Raw genomic sequence first — 18,092 nt, 5'->3', positions numbered from 1 at the left:
TTGCCTATGTAAACTGCACTTTAAATTGCGTGTGTTTTAATGTGTAAATATATATATTTATTTATATAGCACAGACACTTACAAATAATTATAAATGAATAATAATACAATTTCCAAGAAATTATTTATAAAACAAAATTATGAAACAATTAATATATTTGCATTGTTTATCCACTGAAAGACAGATTATTTTATTATTTTATTTGTGAATTTCAGATTCAGGTTGAGTTTTTGAGCGAGATGTCTAACAAAATCAACAAAACTTGCAAATCTTAAATTTAATTTTAGGATCTTATTATAACTATGAGGTTAAAATAATGTGAATAAAAAACAGAAATAAACAGTAAAAAATCAAACAACACAGCTCACAGCACAGCCTTTACTTGACATTTATTTATTTGCAATATTAGATTTTACACAATTTTGAATTTACAGGAACAAAACTATCCACATGAAATGTTTAATTATGCACAAATAAAATAACTTTCACAAGTAAGTAAAAAAAAAAGAGGGACAGTTTATATTCAGGCCAGGATTTAACCAAATGGCACTGGCATATTTTGAAGTGTGATATCATTGTTGGGTTTATTTTACAAACTGTCATTTTAGCCTCAAACTCAAAACTCGTGTAGCAATCATTTCACAGAAAGATTCAGTGAAATTTATTTTTTTACGAGACAATATGGAATTAATCACTGAACAAATACAAATTTATGAATAGATTAAAGATAAGGCAAAGTTCACAAAAAGCATGTCCTCTCAGTTTGACGATTGAGAAAGTGCTTTAGTCAGTCAGACTAAACATTCTTACTGTCCACATCTTTTTGACTGGCTGATCCAAATCTAAAACAACCTCCATGTGCATGACATTCAAGCTTTTTGCCAAAAGGTGAAACAAACATTCGGTTATATGCCTTTTATTTGAAGGTAAAATAAATAAGGGGGAAAATGTCATATATCTAATAGCAACCTAAACTTTGAAAGCAATCATATTATGAAAAGAAAATGAAGTCCTGACCTTCTGACTGCAGATTCTCTAAGGGTGGATTATATGTTTGCTGCAAGATGTTAACATGCAGTGGAAACCATATAAAACACAAAATTCACAATTCAAAATATATTCTCATGCACTGGATCACATACAGTGTTTCACAATGGCATAATAAAATCAAATATCTGACAGTACAATCTAATGTGTTATTGTGAGGAGGAAAAACAACGTCTTCCCCTACAAAAATACAGTTTTTTAATCACTGCAACTTCAGATTGCCTCAGCAACACATCAAAACAATTAAATGACAAACTATTGTTACACTATTATGAAAGTTACTTTTCGCAAAATGTGGCCTGTACAATGCATGTACATAAAAAGCAATTCTATGGCCTTGCTCATACAAAGGTTGTCCCTCACAGGTGACAAGGCAGTGACAGGGATGAAATGTTTTTAGCTTCTCTTTGCTCCAACATTCGATCCCTGGACACAAGACGGCTTATCATAGGCTAATACAACAGATCAAGGCCCTTTGAGGAACCTCCAGCAGAGCTAAATTCAGTTTAATAAATTACATTCGTCATAAAATAGAAGAGAATACATTTTAAAAGTGTTCTTTTCTAAAGTTAAACTAGTAAAATATGCAAGTATACTCCTTATATTCCAACCAATAATGTGTCAAACTTTTTACAACGAATGAAAAAAAAGAAAGAATTGTGAACAAATGAAATATCTCTTGATGGATTGTCTGAGTTAATCACACATGGGTGAACGCGTATGTTTCATTAAAAAAAGAAAAGAAAAACTTATATCCGTCACTTGAAAAGACATTGCAAACAGTAAAGGAAAGGTTGATATTTGCACAATTTGCAGAACAGCAAAGTAAAACGTACATGAAAGATGTTTGAGAAGATAACATATATGAGTGAAAACTGTTTTCAACATCTGTTCTGTTTTCCACGTAACCAGACACAATACCCACTCTGTCTGCTGTCAGTTTCAAAGTTGGGTAATTGCATAATGTGGTATCAACCATACACAACTAAACTTCACCAAACTTCTACCTCCTTAAATTCTACTTTACTACATAAAGTATTTTACTGCATGAAACTAATCAGGAAACATTGTCATATACTTATCTTAAAAGTGAAACAAATTAAATTAAGCTGGATATCAACTCTTATACATAGTACGCACATACAAATTTGAGCATCAGTGAAAACTAATTGAAAGAACTATTTAAACTATTTATTTGAAATACTAACGCACTGCAGCCTGGTCTCCTAAAACATACAACAAAACGGCATTGTAAATTACGTTTCGAGGGAAATAGGGCTAATTTCTCCTGGACTATGTTTGATTTGGACGTACCGCAATAAGTTTCTAATAAAAGTCTGCGTAACTCCTTGTAAGGAGGAAGTCGGGGTGTATGGATGGGTCAAACAAACACGCTTTCACCTAGGAGACTGCTGCTTGTGTCCCGTGTAAAATGAAAAATCGGCGTTGACTTATTTTTAAGTCACTTACTTAACTTACGTATTTAAATGTAGTTACATGACAAACATACTTATTTAACACAAATTATCTTTTACTAAATCTAAGGAAGTCTTTTTTGTTGTTGTATAAAACCAAGTAGTTTTGTTTTAATTCACAATGTTAACCAAATGTTTAAACTGCGACAGGAAATCTGGGAGGAAATATGTTTCCCTTGAAACGAGAACATAGTTTTGTTGTATGGGAATGCAATCTTTTAGGGGACAGGGTTGTGCACTGACATAGCATTGCAAAACATTTCTTTCTAATTGTGACTTAATAAGAGTAGATTTAAAATCGAGTGATTCTTTTCACACAAAGCCTTTTAAATATGCACGGATATCCTCATCTGCACAATTCTTCAGGCACTTGTAACATTCAAATAATACAGTACTGACAACTGACTGTAACATTAAGACCAACAATTCACACACTACTCAACTCATCCCCTAAAGGATTACAGGAGCTTTAGTTTGAATATGAGCGCTAGTAATTCTAATACCCTTTTAATGAGTTAACTTTGATGGCTGTGAAGGCTCTTCTTAAAAACATGGTTTGCTTTATGTTCAAGTTGAGCAGGAGCCAGTTTCACAAAGACATTTTAGACTCGTCTGCAACGTTAGGCCGGTCCTGGTTTTGCTCTTAGATTGATCTAAAGCAAGTTAGACAGTCTCTCTCAGAAAAATTAATATGTAGGCTTACTGGGAACTAAGATAATTCCATGGTAACAATCAGTGACACCTGCTGACCAGTGTTTCCATGGTAACAATAAGTGACACATGCTGACCAGTGTTTCCATGGTAACAATCAGTGACACCTGCTGACCAGTGTTTCCGTGGTAACAATCAGTGACACCTGCTGACCAGTGTTTCCATGGTAACAATCAGTGATACCTGCTGACCAGTGTTTCCATGTAACAATCAGTGACACCTGCTGACCAGTGTTTCCATGGTAACAATCAGTGACACCTGCAGATCAGCGGCACCACACTACCAAAAAAAAGGGCAAAATATTCTAATATATTTATGGTTTTCTAATAATAATGCGGAGCGAGTAATGAGAAGCGAAATGTCCCTGTCACTGTTGAATCGAAACATTTTCTGCCGAGCTGATTAATGTGGTTATTTTAGTCCTACTCAAGATACTCAAGAACTAGAAGGTTTTATGCAACAGATCAATTTAGTCATCTGAAATCTGAATAGTAGTTTGACCTAAGCTGTAGTCAGTCTATCTTTGTGAAACCGGCTCCAAGTGAAAACCGATACATCAACAAGTCAACCATCACAGTGACCGATAATCCAAATAGTTGTTTTTATTGTAAAGAGGAGGAAATTTAAATGTTTGAATCTTTGTTGCTTCACTGCATTAAAGTATCTGTGAGAAATGGATTATACTGTATTATCTCTCAGCAAACATACTGTATATGCAATGCAAAGGCACACCAGGAGGTGGAGCACTGATCCTGTTCTCTGGGGATGACGGAGTAAACAATATCGATGGACTACGCTCAGAACATTTTAAAGGAAACTTCACTCATTTTTACAACGTGGAGTTTAAAGTTAAAATAAGTGTGTTTTGCTAGTTTGTTTGAAATAATTAAAGCTGGCACTAGATAAACAATCATTAATGTGAAAAACCTTTTAGTTTACATAACACATTCAAGAAAGGAACATCTTTTTGTCTCTCAATATTTTGAGAAACAGTCACCAATATAGGACCCCTTTACACCTGGTCTTAACATGTATTGTTTTCAGATTAGATCCGTAATGCTCATCTCTTGTAATATTTACATCATTTAAAACTGTCAGTGAACAACATTTCAGTTTGTTTCCATCAGTTAATATTAAGGTGTTACTACTGCATCTGCACAACCTGTTTCTTTTTGATTTCCATGTGTTTCCTGGTTGGATTTGTTTAGAAAATGTCATTTCTATTTATGAGGATCCTATAAGTGAAGTGGAGACACGTCGCATTTCAGCTGATTAGGAAGCTAAATGCATCTCTGACCTTGTCAGAATTGCTTTAGGAGATAGAAACCAGGATAGTATGCACATTACTGAGGATGCATGTTAATGCAGGTGCAAAGGCGCGTGCATACAATAATCTTCTGTGACACTTATCTAACTAAGTATAATCCTATTAATTGAGCTATGTAATTTATTATGAGAGATCAAAGTAATGTCTACAACCTTTTCATCGGTGATGTTATCAGCATGCAGCTTGTTGTAGGGTGTGTGTGGTGTTAACAGAATATTGACAGAGCAGTTGTTTGGCGTCTTTAACAGCAGCAACACGACACTGACTTCTGTTTCTGGTGGTTACTTGAGGATGATCTGTTTCAGAGGCAAAAGACAGTCACATAATGGTTACAATAGAAACAGAAAGTGCTCACCATGATCTGGTTTCAATGTTTCCTTTAACCTTTACTGTACTGCTATTATTATTATTATTATTATTATGTCTGTACCATTACATCACATTGAAATATTGCAAAAGTATATTATGCATCATCTTTTACACATTTTATGAAAGATCGGCCTGAAATAAACAGTATCGTGTAACATTGGATAACTTCACTGCAATTGTAAGACTTGTGTAATGCTCGCCGGCCAACATGCATTTGTGAAGATGTTTTCAATTTGTGCATATGACGTTACACATACATGTATGGAACAAATGTTTGAACTAAGAAAGGAAGACAATTAACAAAGAATATTGTTTTTGAGGACCAAATATTTTACATTGACTCCTCTATCATCTCCAGCCATCCAAATGTAAAGATGTTTAAGCAACTGCTTAACATCTCCACTTCTGAAAGATGTCTCATTACAATTTAACGTATAAAAATTAAACCCTAATTAGTGCAGCATATTTTCACGGACAATACTACAATTAATGCAAATGCCAACTAATTAATCCAACCGGTATGACAAGCATTAAAAGCTACGATTGTGTGTTGTGCATTCGGAGAACATTTTTGACGGACACTGACATGAAACGAAGCGAACGGACATGCAATAAAAAATATATGCAACACCACTATTTGCAGATAGAAGACCTCTAAATAAGTGATGAGTGTCACCAGGGGAAGGGGTGAGATGCAGCCTAGTACAACTGAAGGTCTACAGGTAAATGCAGCTTAATGACAGGCAATGCAAGCAGGGCAATGCTATGCTGATGAAGCAACTCCCCTGATTGAAAGATGAAGCACTTATTCAGAGCTCAAGGATTTATGACAGAAAGCTTTAAAAAGGAGCAAACCTGATTGGCTGGTGCTGTTGCTGCGTAGGCGACACTTGTGGCGGGAGTAGTTGCTGCAGAGACAGTAGCAGGCGCAGCACTGTACATCATGGGGACTTTTTCAGGAAGGGAACCATGAAAGCAATGAAAAGGGAGGTGGAGCATTATGGTAACCATAGCAATGTAGTTCTCTCACTTGCCAGGCAAATACAATATGACATTAGCAGCAAGCCATCATTGGGTTAGACCAGCAAATGGCATGTGATCACACAGCAAAGCGAGACAGCAGGGGAGAACATAAAAGGAGAGCTGATAAGAGATAAAATTAAGAAATCTGTCAATAATTTGACATCCAAAAGAGACGGCATGTACAGCAGTGCCACCAGACATGATCAAAGTGGGGTTTTTATGAGATATTTGAGGGCTTTCAATGATGTAAAACATTTAAAAGTATCAAAAACATTATAGTGATTCTAAGGGATGCTGAACACATTTCCTAATCCATAGAGCATGGCAATTCTATTAACAAAATCCACCAAATTGCTTAAATTTGTACATTCTGTTTGACTTGACTTGAAGTGACGTTTGAGAAAGGATTATTGATATATTACAGTAAGTATATATATCCCAAGACTTGATTATCAAAAACACACAAATATGCAACAAAAACAAAACATTTTACAGAAAAGAAAACACTGATAGAATGATCCTCTGTGATCGTTTTAAGATGTGGTTTTAAGTCGCTTCCTGATTGATCCTGATTCAAAATGTTTTGCTTTCTTATGCTGGAATAACAAAAAAGCCAGATAAATATGAAAGTGTCACTTGTGTTCCCCGTCGATAATGAGACGTAGTTTATAATAAAATAAGGAAGTGACCTACCAATGTTGTTACCGGGACCCATGCAGAAGACAGAACCTGCGCGATCATCAAATGGAAAGAGAGACTGTATTTTAGTGTGACGTTCAACACTGGCCTGAGCCCACATGAATACATCTTTAGTGTAGTAAGCATACACAAATATCGATTTGTAAAATACTACATTTTAGTTTTTTAAGTCATGCGACAACAGAAGAGTGTATGATATTTGTGAGCAGTAGCCAAAGAAAAACAGAAAGGCGTGTACAATTCCTGTTTAGCTTTGAATCCACATCAAGTTTAGAAGCTCACCTGCGGGATAAAACGCAGCAGTGGGCTGCTGCATCTGTGAGTTGGCCAGAGCCTGTTGGTAGTGCAAAAAACTGGGGCTGAGGAGAGAGCTGGCCCAGCTGCTCTTCTCAAAAGCTTGTCTCTTTGGTAGGGGTACACTGTAGGGAAAGCCCTAAAAGAAAACAAGAGGAAACATGACACACCCAAAACTTTCTCTCCTCTCTGTTCAGCTACATTTTAAACACTTAATATTGAGTATTCATTTAAAAATAAATATGGAAAAAACGGCAAACACGACTACACAATAAAGGTTATCACAAAGTGGAAAAATCAAGCATGTTTTAGGATACAAATATATGAATGGAATAACCAAAGATATCTCTCAAATTAAGCACTTAAAGCTACTGATGATGACTGTGTACACAAAGACTATATGAGACTCGAAGAAGCTTTAAACCACAATGACAGAAATGAAAAGTTATTACAGTACAATTATTAGCTACAACCAAAGCAAAAGGTGAAAATACCAGGTCTACAGTTGCCTCGAGGGATCGCTTCATTGCTTTGGCAGTCGACTGAGTCTTTTAATAGCAGGCAGCGAGCACATGATGGCAGTGGGCCAATGGGATTCAAGCGTTTAACATACAGGTAACAGCAAGCAGAGGTGCGTCATGGGGGACAGCATTGTGGATAGGTGAGAAGGGGAAAACAAAAACAAAATAATCTGAATGTAGTATACCACATAAAACACAATATGCATGCACAGTGATCAAAATAACTGATTAACGGACACACTAACTAAAGACTTGTTCATTAGTAGGTCAACATTCACAGTTAATCAATAGCTTTGGCAACACAGATTTACAATGATAGGGCACAATCTTGTATACTTTTTTATACTATAATTTGTTCATTATAATCATAACACTACCACTACTATGATGCAATCGGTGCAACTATGCACACTATATAATTTTGGAAGACATACTGTATATAGTACATTGATTTAACAGCTTTCAGGAAGGGATAACAATGTAATGCACATCAAGCTCTGAACATTTTTATTGTTAAATGAAAAATGACTTGGTTTTATGAGAGATAGCCAAAGGCACCATCACAAATAAACAGCTAAAGTAACCATGTATGCAATGTCATAAAACACAGAATGTGGAGCTCCATTTACTACTTCTACTTGCTTTTGTCGGAATTACAGATGCCTCCTCTACCTATACTGTATGCAGCAAACCATAATTGCTTCTAGAAGCATAAACTACAGCCTAATTTCGTGCAACAAAAATATTATGTAAATGGACAGTAAGAAACCATAAGAGATGATGTTAATGAAAAGTGATATAGATGGTCGATGGAGGGCAAGGAAGCACATTCTACTGAAGCCACATGGCATATGGCAAGTAAGAGACCTGAACATGCATTCCGTTTAAAGCAACTTAAGAGAGTAAGTTCACGTTAAAACTGAGATCCAAACCAAGAAATCTTTTTAGATGCAAGAATTAGCAAAAGAAATGGCAGAAATGATGAAGCGAAAAACTGTCAAGTTGGTCCAGAGTACATAACAGACGACTTTGCTCTTTTGTGCACTTTTCCCATGCAGGCAGTTATCACATAGCTTAAGCCATTACAATGATTCAGATTGTGTACCAAAAAATAAATCTGTTTAACAAGTCATTTCTCAGTTAGCTGCACTACAGCACCGGACTATGAAGGGTGCGGCGCATGTGCCAACATAGAACATTTACATCTTTTGATTGGGCCGGTTTAAAAAGCCTTGAAATGTCAGCAAAACAGCAGAGCTTCATGGGAACTCAAAATACAAGATTGGAACCTGCTATTGCTCTCAATTTGATTGACAGGCCTTTTAATACAAGGACTAATCCTTGACAACAACTAAATCTAATCTCATCTCATCCTTCCTTGTAATGTTTTCTGGTGTCATACAAGGTCTGTTTCCATCTGTACTGTTTGTAAACACAGGATTAAAAACAGGCATGTGTTTTTAATTATCACAAGGGATAATGTGCAGATTTTACATTAATGACTAAAACTCCTTTTCATAACAGAAGTTTTCAAGGCAAAACCACCTGGTTTTACAAATCACTAATTTGACCTCTAATTTACAGTTTTAACTAAAGATGGAAAAGGGGTTTAACAATGAATCTAATCGCTGATTTTCTGCTTTGTTTAACAAGGGTGTAAACTATGTCACTACAATAAATGTGCCATTACAACTGATATAATATAAACATATAGCGCTCCACATTCAGTGATGTCATGGCAAACATAATTACACCAAAAAACACCATATTACTGGCAGGATAATGTTTTTTTTGTGCACAAACATTTTACAGCAGTCAGGAAGATAAGGCTTTGTCTTACCATGGCTGCAGCTGCGGCCTGGGCTGCCACGGCTGTGTGATTGACTTGCTGTTGACTGGATTTGATTTTGGCCTGCAAGTGTGCAGGCGGGTGAAAATACTTGCACTTCTCCCTGGAACAGCGGCTCTTGATGTAGTCCATGCAAACAGTGACAGTGTTATCTGTGGTGTCAATCATTGGGCTGTCACTGGGGTGAGCGAAGCGACAGTCTGTCTCTCCTCTTGCACAGTTTCCCCGCTGAAACTCGCGGCACACCTGAGAGGAGCCATTATGAAGACAGTGACAAGGATTTAGCATTTCAGCATGTGGCCAGATTTTGTCAACCCAACCAAACTATTACTTCATGTTCTGTTTTTCCGTGTTAAATTACTCCTCGTGGTGCATGAATACCTCTAGTTTGTCTGTACGCTGAAGCTTCTGTGAGGGAGAAGAAGAGGAGGAAGAAGAGGAGCTCTGGACCGTGACAGGTGGGCTTCCAGAAACAAGAACCTGGTTGCTGGAGAGGTTGTCTGTCGAGATGAGGCTCATTCCATGGTTCATCGGTGTCATGTATGAACCGTAACCAAGACCAGCGTTTGCGCACAGCCCCTGTGTAACTTGAAATGTTGGCTATGAGGGAAAAATGTTACATATTAAAAGTGAGACAAGCACTAGGAATGCACCGATCGGGCAGTCCCGATACCGATACTGATAAATACATAGACATACGTTTACTGAATCTTTGTTTATTGTTTAAAATCAAGTAAGCACAAAATACTTCCAAACGGCTGACATGTTTGTCATTAGCTCCCTCAGCCATGCTACGTCTACTGGCATGCTGCTGACGAATGACGTGGTACACGCATCTGATGTAAACATAGATTATAGAGATATTGAATTGAATAGATCGGCCCCATTGTCACCAAAACCCATTCCAGCTATTTGGGTCAGTATCGGCCCGATATATCCGACCCCAGTATCAGATGGGTGCAACCCTAACAAGCCTCGTAACACAAATAGAAAGTTCCTTTTTCTAAAGATGAGGACCTTACCACAGGCTGCAAGCTGGGTCCTGGGATCATGAGCTGCATCTGTTGGGCAAGCACGGCTGCGGCTGTCTTCTGCTGGATGAGGTTGTTGCGCCCATTTATCTCTAACTGGGTTTTTAAGTGTGAAGGTGGATGAAGATACTTGCAGTTTTCTCTTGAGCATCGACCCTGCATTCAGAGAAAGTAGAAAAGGCATAATAAACATTTCCAAAACGTGCACGCAGAGGTTGTGCTGCAGAATCATCCTATATACTGTATATGTGAGAGATGGGGCTGTAAGAGCATGATCACGTTGAAGGCCAGTCAGATGTCAATTCACAATGCTCCCTTTATGACTGCACTGTAGCTATTATGAGAGACTTTAGGGAAACAGACTGGCTACAGGCTTCCAATGTGAATCCAATGGTGATTTGCTTTATATTTTAACAGTCTGGTTATCGAGTTTTAGTATTACTATCTCCTTTTAGACTTAGAAATAAGCCCACCGATATCATTTCTGTCAATCAAGCGGTATTAACCGACTGAGAGGTTCCTCTGCCCTTCATATTCAAATCAAGGTTTCTAATTTCACATCATTTGCATTTCTCCCAAGAGATTTATATTAATTATTTTCAGTGAATATCCATGTAGGTTTAACTGTCACCAATGTTTCATTAGTCTGGATATAGCTGTGAGAGAATGCAGTGCCAATAGAAAGTATTCACTTCCCTTTAAATGCCCAAATGTTTTTACTGTTGCACAACGTTCTAGTTAACAGTTGCGTGAACGTACGAAATGAAAGTATTCTTTGCGTTTTACACTGGCATTAAAGTTCATGCACCACAGCTATGGAGGGCTTAGTTTAAAGGTCAAAGACGAGGTTAGCTGTCGCCCATTGACTACTCTCTCTTGACAGTATGCAGCTTGAGTTGCATGAAGTGATGAACGGGTATGCTCCCCTCCTCTGCTGTCTGAGAGGAATCTTCTAACATAGAACAGTCGAGATGAGAGCTAGTCACAGGAAACAACTCAAATTTGTGTATCAACAAGACTCTCAACTGTGTGAACAGAAGTCATGAGATGCTAGCGACAATAGCAAAGCATGTGCACATTCTTCTGTATAATAAAGTTAACTCTGTTAGGAGTAATTGATGAATGTGCAGAGGACTTTGACAGCAATTGTTTTGACCTGAAATGAAAAAATGATGTGTCAATAAAACAGCTACATAAGAGAAAACAACATTTGTTTGGGAAGCACAACTTGGGCAGCTCGCTCTAATTTGTCATTTAAATAAATAAAGCCTGAGGGTCAGTAACAGCTACTGAGTTAGTACCCGTTGACATTATACTAGTAGCCGTATTGTAACAGGCATTTCATGACTCCTCAGACAAAAGCCTATTCATGAAGAAGAGCTGTGACATCATCACATGACTGCAACAACTGTTCGCTGACCTCTTATTTCCATCCTCGCAACAGAAAGTAATTCTAGGTAAAGACTTCATTTCGGCATTTTGAAAATAAGATAAAACTCGGCTTGATATTTATTTTAAGTCACTCTCTTCGTCCCAATAGGGATTCAACATCCCTATCCCAACAGCTCTATTGTTTACTGTTTATTTACCAAAAAAGCACCAACATTTAGCCCACAATTTAGTCTAGCCTTGAGTGAAAATGTATCTTTTATTACAAAGTTGTATATCTAAAAAATGTGTAGGCAAAATGTATGCATACCAAATCAATAAATATTGTTTTTAGATAAAGGAATAATGTCGCTACTTTGTGTTTAGCCTTTAGTCCAGGCCCTTGACCACAGGGTCACAGAGAAGGCCTACAGTAAGGAGATAAGACGATGACTCACCATGAGAATAATCCTGGGGGCAAAGCTGTATTGTGTGGTGATAGTAAATGTGTGAGAGTGGATTAAGGCAGCCTTGGTCTCATTCGGGGCAACTGAGCAAACAGGAGAATAAACTGGCTGTAATCCAACTGGCTGCCAGAAATATTTTTATAGTCTACGTTAGATAAGTGATGAGAGTAACATGTGACAGATATTTGTCTCTATTTTTGGAAACGTGTCATGTTACCTATGGTTGCGCAAACACTGGAGCTGTACATGATGAAAGACCAATCTTTGAGATTGTAGTTTGACATCTTTCTGCATGAAACCGGATGTAAGGGCAGACTTTATTTTCGATTCACCAGTGAGTGGGGTAAAGACTTCCAACTGATAGAAGTAGTTGAGGATCATTTCCCTCCTCTATCATCAACACTTACAGGGGAGGAAGAAGATCTCGTCTTATTTGTATCCCATACTATATAGTATATGATTGAACATTGCAACTACGAATGATATCAAACCCACAGCACAACCCATGTCCTGTTATTGTGTCACTGATTATCTTCGTAGACCTGTAGGTTTAACGGTATTTGATGTGACGGGCTATGTAGATTAAACCTGCAAAGAGCACTTTGAGTAATCCCATAGCAAAATGCTGAAAAAAACAACAATGTAAAATTGTATTTTTGATTTGGCATAATGCAATGGGGAAATCACTCACTCAGGGACGAAGTTAACAACTAAAATGTTTCATTTCATGGCGTAAAGGTCCTTTATAAAAGGGGTCATTTTTTTTAATCATTCAGTAAAGTTAAAGTGTCACAGATAATATCGTGCGGGCAGAAATTCTTACCTTCAGTGAGTCAAAGCAGGCAACAACCCTCCCATTGTCAACTTGGCAGCTCTTCGGCGGATGAGCAAATTTGCATTCCTCATCACTACGTGAACAGTTTCCTCTCTGAAACTGTCGACAGACTTCCAGAGTTAGCCATTTTGTGTCTCTTACTGAAGAAAGGTTCAACGCCATGTCCAAAAGTTATAATCATAAAATGTTTAAGTCAATCAAATTATTGTCTTCTGCCTCATACACCAAAAGCTGTAGGTTGGCTCTATGTGCAAAGTCCTCTTTTAAAACAACCTTGTGAGCCCTCCATCAGCAGGAGCAGAAAGATGAAATGGCTGGTCAATCACTTTATTTCACAAATAATTGTGCCCATAAATATGTGAGGGGAATTTAATGCAGACCTGTCACTTTACTCATACATTCTCAGGTCATTATTCTCTGGCTTCTTATATTATGGCTCAATTGTATCATTTTTTTTTAGGTGCTGAAGTTGTGCAAAGTGGAGGCAAAGTGCTTGCAGCTGAGGTATCCTGTGTTGGTGCTCGAGTCTGGCCTGAAAGAAAGAATAGGTCGGCAATGTACACGGACCAACTTCAAGTCGGGGATATCTTCTCAAAGGCACTTTGTTAGTGATCTGAAAAACAAAAATAAAAACATGTATATTACTAAAATTGTATCAAAATAAACACATTATAATTATGGTGCTATAACCAACAACAACAATACCAACAATTATTTGGTAGCATCTCATGTCATTTCTTCTATTCGCGAGAGACCGTTCCCTTTCTAGAGTCATCTGTGCTTAAGCAGTTTACAGCAAAAAGCAGATTATGTCATACAATAACAAATGTGATCGTTTGTATTTAGTCAAGCTATATATTTATTCATCATGTCAGACTCCCAGGAGACAAATCGTTGAAGTATTTTTTCAAACAGAAGCTCCATTCATTCTCTGGTTCCATCTTCTCAAATGTGGGCATTTGCTGGCTGCTTTTGCCTCTTTTATAAATCACTGTAAACAGAATCTCTGGGTTTTGTACTAAACAAAACATCTCAAGATCTTGGACTACTAAAGAAACTAACCCTTTCGCTACTAAAAGAAAATAAATATATATAAACATATACATATACATACATATACATATATATATATATATATATATATATATATATATAGTATATGTATATGTATATGTATATGTATATATATATATATATATATATATATATATATATATATACATATATATACATATATATACATACACATATATATATATATATATATATATATATATATATACATATATATATACATATACATACATATACATATACATATACATATATACATATATACATATATATATATATATATATATATATATATATATATATATATATAGACTCTGTACATTAATGCATGTTTCCTGCTTGGTAAATGAAACCATTTCTACTTTTTGTATTACTTACGATTGCAATGTTGTGTCTTACCCCACAAATAATTCCTCAACATCTCAAGATGAATAACTAGATATTTCTCCAGGATAATAAAGCTAATCGTATCTAGTTAGCAGAGAATACAGATGCTCATTATTTTAAAAAGGGCCTTTCTAAACTTAATACGTGCTGTGAATGACGGTTGTTGTATGTGCAATATTATGTCTGCACATATCACAATTGATTTCTCCCAGCTATGCCTCCTAAACACGAACAATGTCACCATGTTACAAACACAGAGCCACGGTTGTTGTACTCGTCTGGGCTGAGTAACTGGGCGGTGTCATGGTAATCAATCAATCAATCTCAGTATATGAACATTTCCAAAGCTCAAATCCATCGAACCATAAGATGGGTGTTATGCTACATTTGTAACACATTTTGTTGCTCAATATCCACTAAAACAGACTTAAATCACACATGAATTCAGCCCTTCCTCTCTGCTCACTATAACCTTTTTTCCATTACATAGTTACTCTCTATTTGCTGATACTGTAGGATGACAGAAGCCATTGGTGCCAAATTGCTACCGTCAGATATGCTGACTCTGAGCCCACCAAGCACATACAGAATATAAAAGGAAAGCAAGACAAAGCTTAAACACACATCATGTTGGGAGTCAAACACATGACGGGATAGTCAGACCAGCACACTAACTGGTAAAACACACAGGAAGTTGCTGAGCAGGCAGAAAAGGTGGCTAACTTGTGAGCTGAATACAAGAGTTGAGAGGTTTCTCCCCTAAGAGCAAGTAACATGGCCTACAAATGTACAAAGACTCATAAGGCACAGATCAGAATAAACTCTGCTGTTGTTAACCCAGATCTTCTGCTACAACAGCCGCTCAGCTTTACTGCATGCTATCGCACAGCATACTGCAGCAAATTCCTTTGGGCGCAAGTCAGGAAACAGAGAAAGAAAACCTACCTCTCTCACTCCATGTAGCACTAAAGAACTTATGTCCACGACTGAGGATCAAGTTTAGGAATGTAACTTTTCAGCAGCTAACGTGTTATTACAACGATCACAAGAATAGCTTTTAGCCTATTCTCTGTCCCACGGATTCAGTGACTAAAGATTTTCTCTTCACAACAGTAAAAACAGATTGCCTGTCCAACTCTGGCTGAAACCTTCGCAGCCACCCCCCCTTCCTGCCTGGGTGCCAGCCCCCAGGAAGACCCTCCCAGTCTGAAATTGGCCAATAGAAAAGCAGGAGCTGATGCACTGTTTGTGCACAGCTTGGAGCAAGGCAGTTGACTCTTTATCTATGAATACAATTTGATTATCTAAGGAGGAGATTGAATTCAACATGTATAGTATAGTATAAATGGTGTACTAACACTTTGCCCCAGTGAGACCATGTACAGAACATGTAGCATATCAATGTAGCCTATGTCTGAACATGCTTTACACAGTGCCCTGCAAGTAAGTATGTCATAAGCTCCCTTTTGCATTATTAGCAGGTCTGTCATAGCTCATAACAGTCTCAGTTTCTATTTCAATTTTGTACAACTTCTTAACAAGCCAGGTTCTCAAATTGGTTTCAATATTGATATCAGAGTACATCAGAGTCGTATTCTTAAGAAGTTTAAATAGTCCTGCACCATCATATTTCCTGTTGTACCACCATTTTACTTATAAAATGCGTGCAATAGAACAAGTGTTGAATGTAATTTATCATTAAATGCTGAAAGAAAATATCATTTGCACAGATGTGGGTTGGGAGAAAAATCATTTAGTTTTTTTTATGTATGCATGCAAGTAGACAAGGTAATGACAATAAACTAAATGTTAAATCTTGAATGTAACTTATCCACCATACAAAATATGGTAATGTATCGCTTTATACAACATTGTGTAGCATCTTCATGCCCACAAATTATGCAACCCCCCTTAATAATTCAGGGTTAATCAATACTACCACTAATAACAATAATAATAGTAATAATAGTAATTATGCACCTAGATTGAGCAAAAATTCATACATTAATCATTCACTTCCCATGCATATTGACTTTTCATACAGAAAAGGGGATTTCATATGAAATCCAGCATGACAAATGCCAAGATTGACAAGATAAACTCTCAAAATTGACCACAAGGGTTGCTGTCTGTAATAGGGAATGATATTGCAGTAAAATATAAGTTAATGACATGACAGTATGCTGAACTTCCAGAGCGGTTTAGTTAAAACTCTGCCACTTAGCTACTTCACTTCTTGTTTAGTACTGATATTTAAAATATTTTAAGTATTTTTCTAAATGTAGTTTAGGTTTAGGTTAACCTCCTGTATTGTACGAATGGCAGTATGTTGGTAACAAACAGTGGGTACATGTTTATTTACGTGTATTTCTGACACATGCTGTCGTATTCAGCCCTGGAGCAAGGATGAGAAGATGCACACACATATGGCAGGAAGGTTAATAACGCTGCTTAAATACTTTAAACTGTTTATCATGGAAGGAGAAATGTGCATTTTGCTTGCCTGGTAATGGGTGGCCCGCCCATACCACGTTACTGTATATAGCCTACAGTTATCTATTTTAGTTAACAAACAGCAGAAAATGCAATACCACACTACTATGACTGCTAGCGTTACCTGTCACTATCGTCTTTTTTGCAGTTAGGTACTTCGAGGGTAGCATGGTTAACGAACGTCTCTGATTTGCATTCTCATCCTCGGCTACTTTAGCTAGCTAATCGCAAATACTTACTTACAGTAACGTTAGCAAGCTAAATAGACAGCTGTCTGTTTAACATAAAAATGACATTAACGTCAACGTCTGTTAGCTTATGTTAGCCCCACTGTTAGCTGAGGAGAGCACCTGCTTACCTCATCATCACGGATGAACCGCTTCCCAGAGGAAACAGCTATCACGCACCAGCTAGGACAGACGACACGGCAGTCCAACAGAACTAACGAAAACACGATGTCAAGTGCTCCCAAAATGTCTGTTCAACAACCAATTTAATTCTTGCTCTGTTCGTAGAAATACAGCTTGTTACTTCGATTTCGTTTCTTCATTACTTTACTGTAGCACTGCACAGATTTAAGCAACAAGCTTTTGACAGCTTACTGTACGATCGTCAGTTTAGAGTGATGACGGGGTTTCCCGGGGTGCGTTGAAAAGCCTAAAGACGATCGATATTTAAATATACAACGTTTCAAATAAAAAACGTGCAAACAATGCGTTATATCACAATGTTTAATGCATAAAGTTGGTATTAACGTAATGTTTTTTTTGGCAAAAAGAGATCATTCTATAATTTATATCTCCTAACATCCCCCCTACGACCGCAAAGTGGTACGATCCACACGAATGCCAGTAGGCTAAAAGGGCAAGGGTTTGCTTGTTACCAAGGAAACAGCAATAAAACCATGTGAGTTTTTCTGGATTAGTTTAATGAAAACAAGCTTTCAAGCACACATAAACATCTAATTAAGAAAGTATATTAATATGTATTTAACAAAATAGTGTCAATTCAAAATTCTGCGCAATCATTTGCAATAATTAGTAATGAAATAGCCCATGTGCTATAACGACTTGTGTATGCAATATTTTTGTGTAAGAAATATTGATATTGAAAGGTTTGTT

The 18,092-nt window shown here is 37.0% G+C and overlaps 1 protein-coding gene across 7 annotated transcripts; it reads right to left on the bottom strand.

Moving 5' to 3' along the window:
* Positions 1–373: 373 nt before the first annotated feature.
* LOC115026037 (muscleblind-like protein 2a) lies at positions 374–17,577 on the bottom strand. 7 transcript variants are annotated; one of them, XM_029458593.1, is made up of 10 exons: positions 17,330–17,577; positions 13,006–13,630; positions 10,339–10,503; positions 9,698–9,916; positions 9,308–9,562; positions 7,441–7,494; positions 6,935–7,085; positions 6,647–6,682; positions 5,786–5,880; positions 374–4,857 (listed from the first exon to the last, which is right to left on the bottom strand). In XM_029458593.1, the coding sequence occupies exons 2-10, from the start codon at positions 13,177–13,179 to the stop codon at positions 4,843–4,845; spliced, it is 1,164 nt and encodes a 387-aa protein (XP_029314453.1). In that variant the 5' UTR covers positions 13,180–13,630; positions 17,330–17,577; the 3' UTR covers positions 374–4,842. The 7 variants fall into 7 exon arrangements, 6 of the variants coding, with proteins under 6 accessions (XP_029314453.1, XP_029314456.1, XP_029314451.1 ...); XM_029458596.1 differs by having other exon boundaries at positions 5,786–5,838; XR_003834258.1 differs by having other exon boundaries at positions 4,804–4,857; positions 5,786–6,073.
* Positions 17,578–18,092: the final 515 nt, after the last annotated feature.

The sequence above is a fragment of the Cottoperca gobio genome, chromosome 21 (assembly GCF_900634415.1).
Source record: "Cottoperca gobio chromosome 21, fCotGob3.1, whole genome shotgun sequence".
NCBI classification, from domain to species: domain Eukaryota; kingdom Metazoa; phylum Chordata; class Actinopteri; order Perciformes; family Bovichtidae; genus Cottoperca; species Cottoperca gobio.
This window is presented reverse-complemented; position numbering and strand designations above follow the sequence as displayed.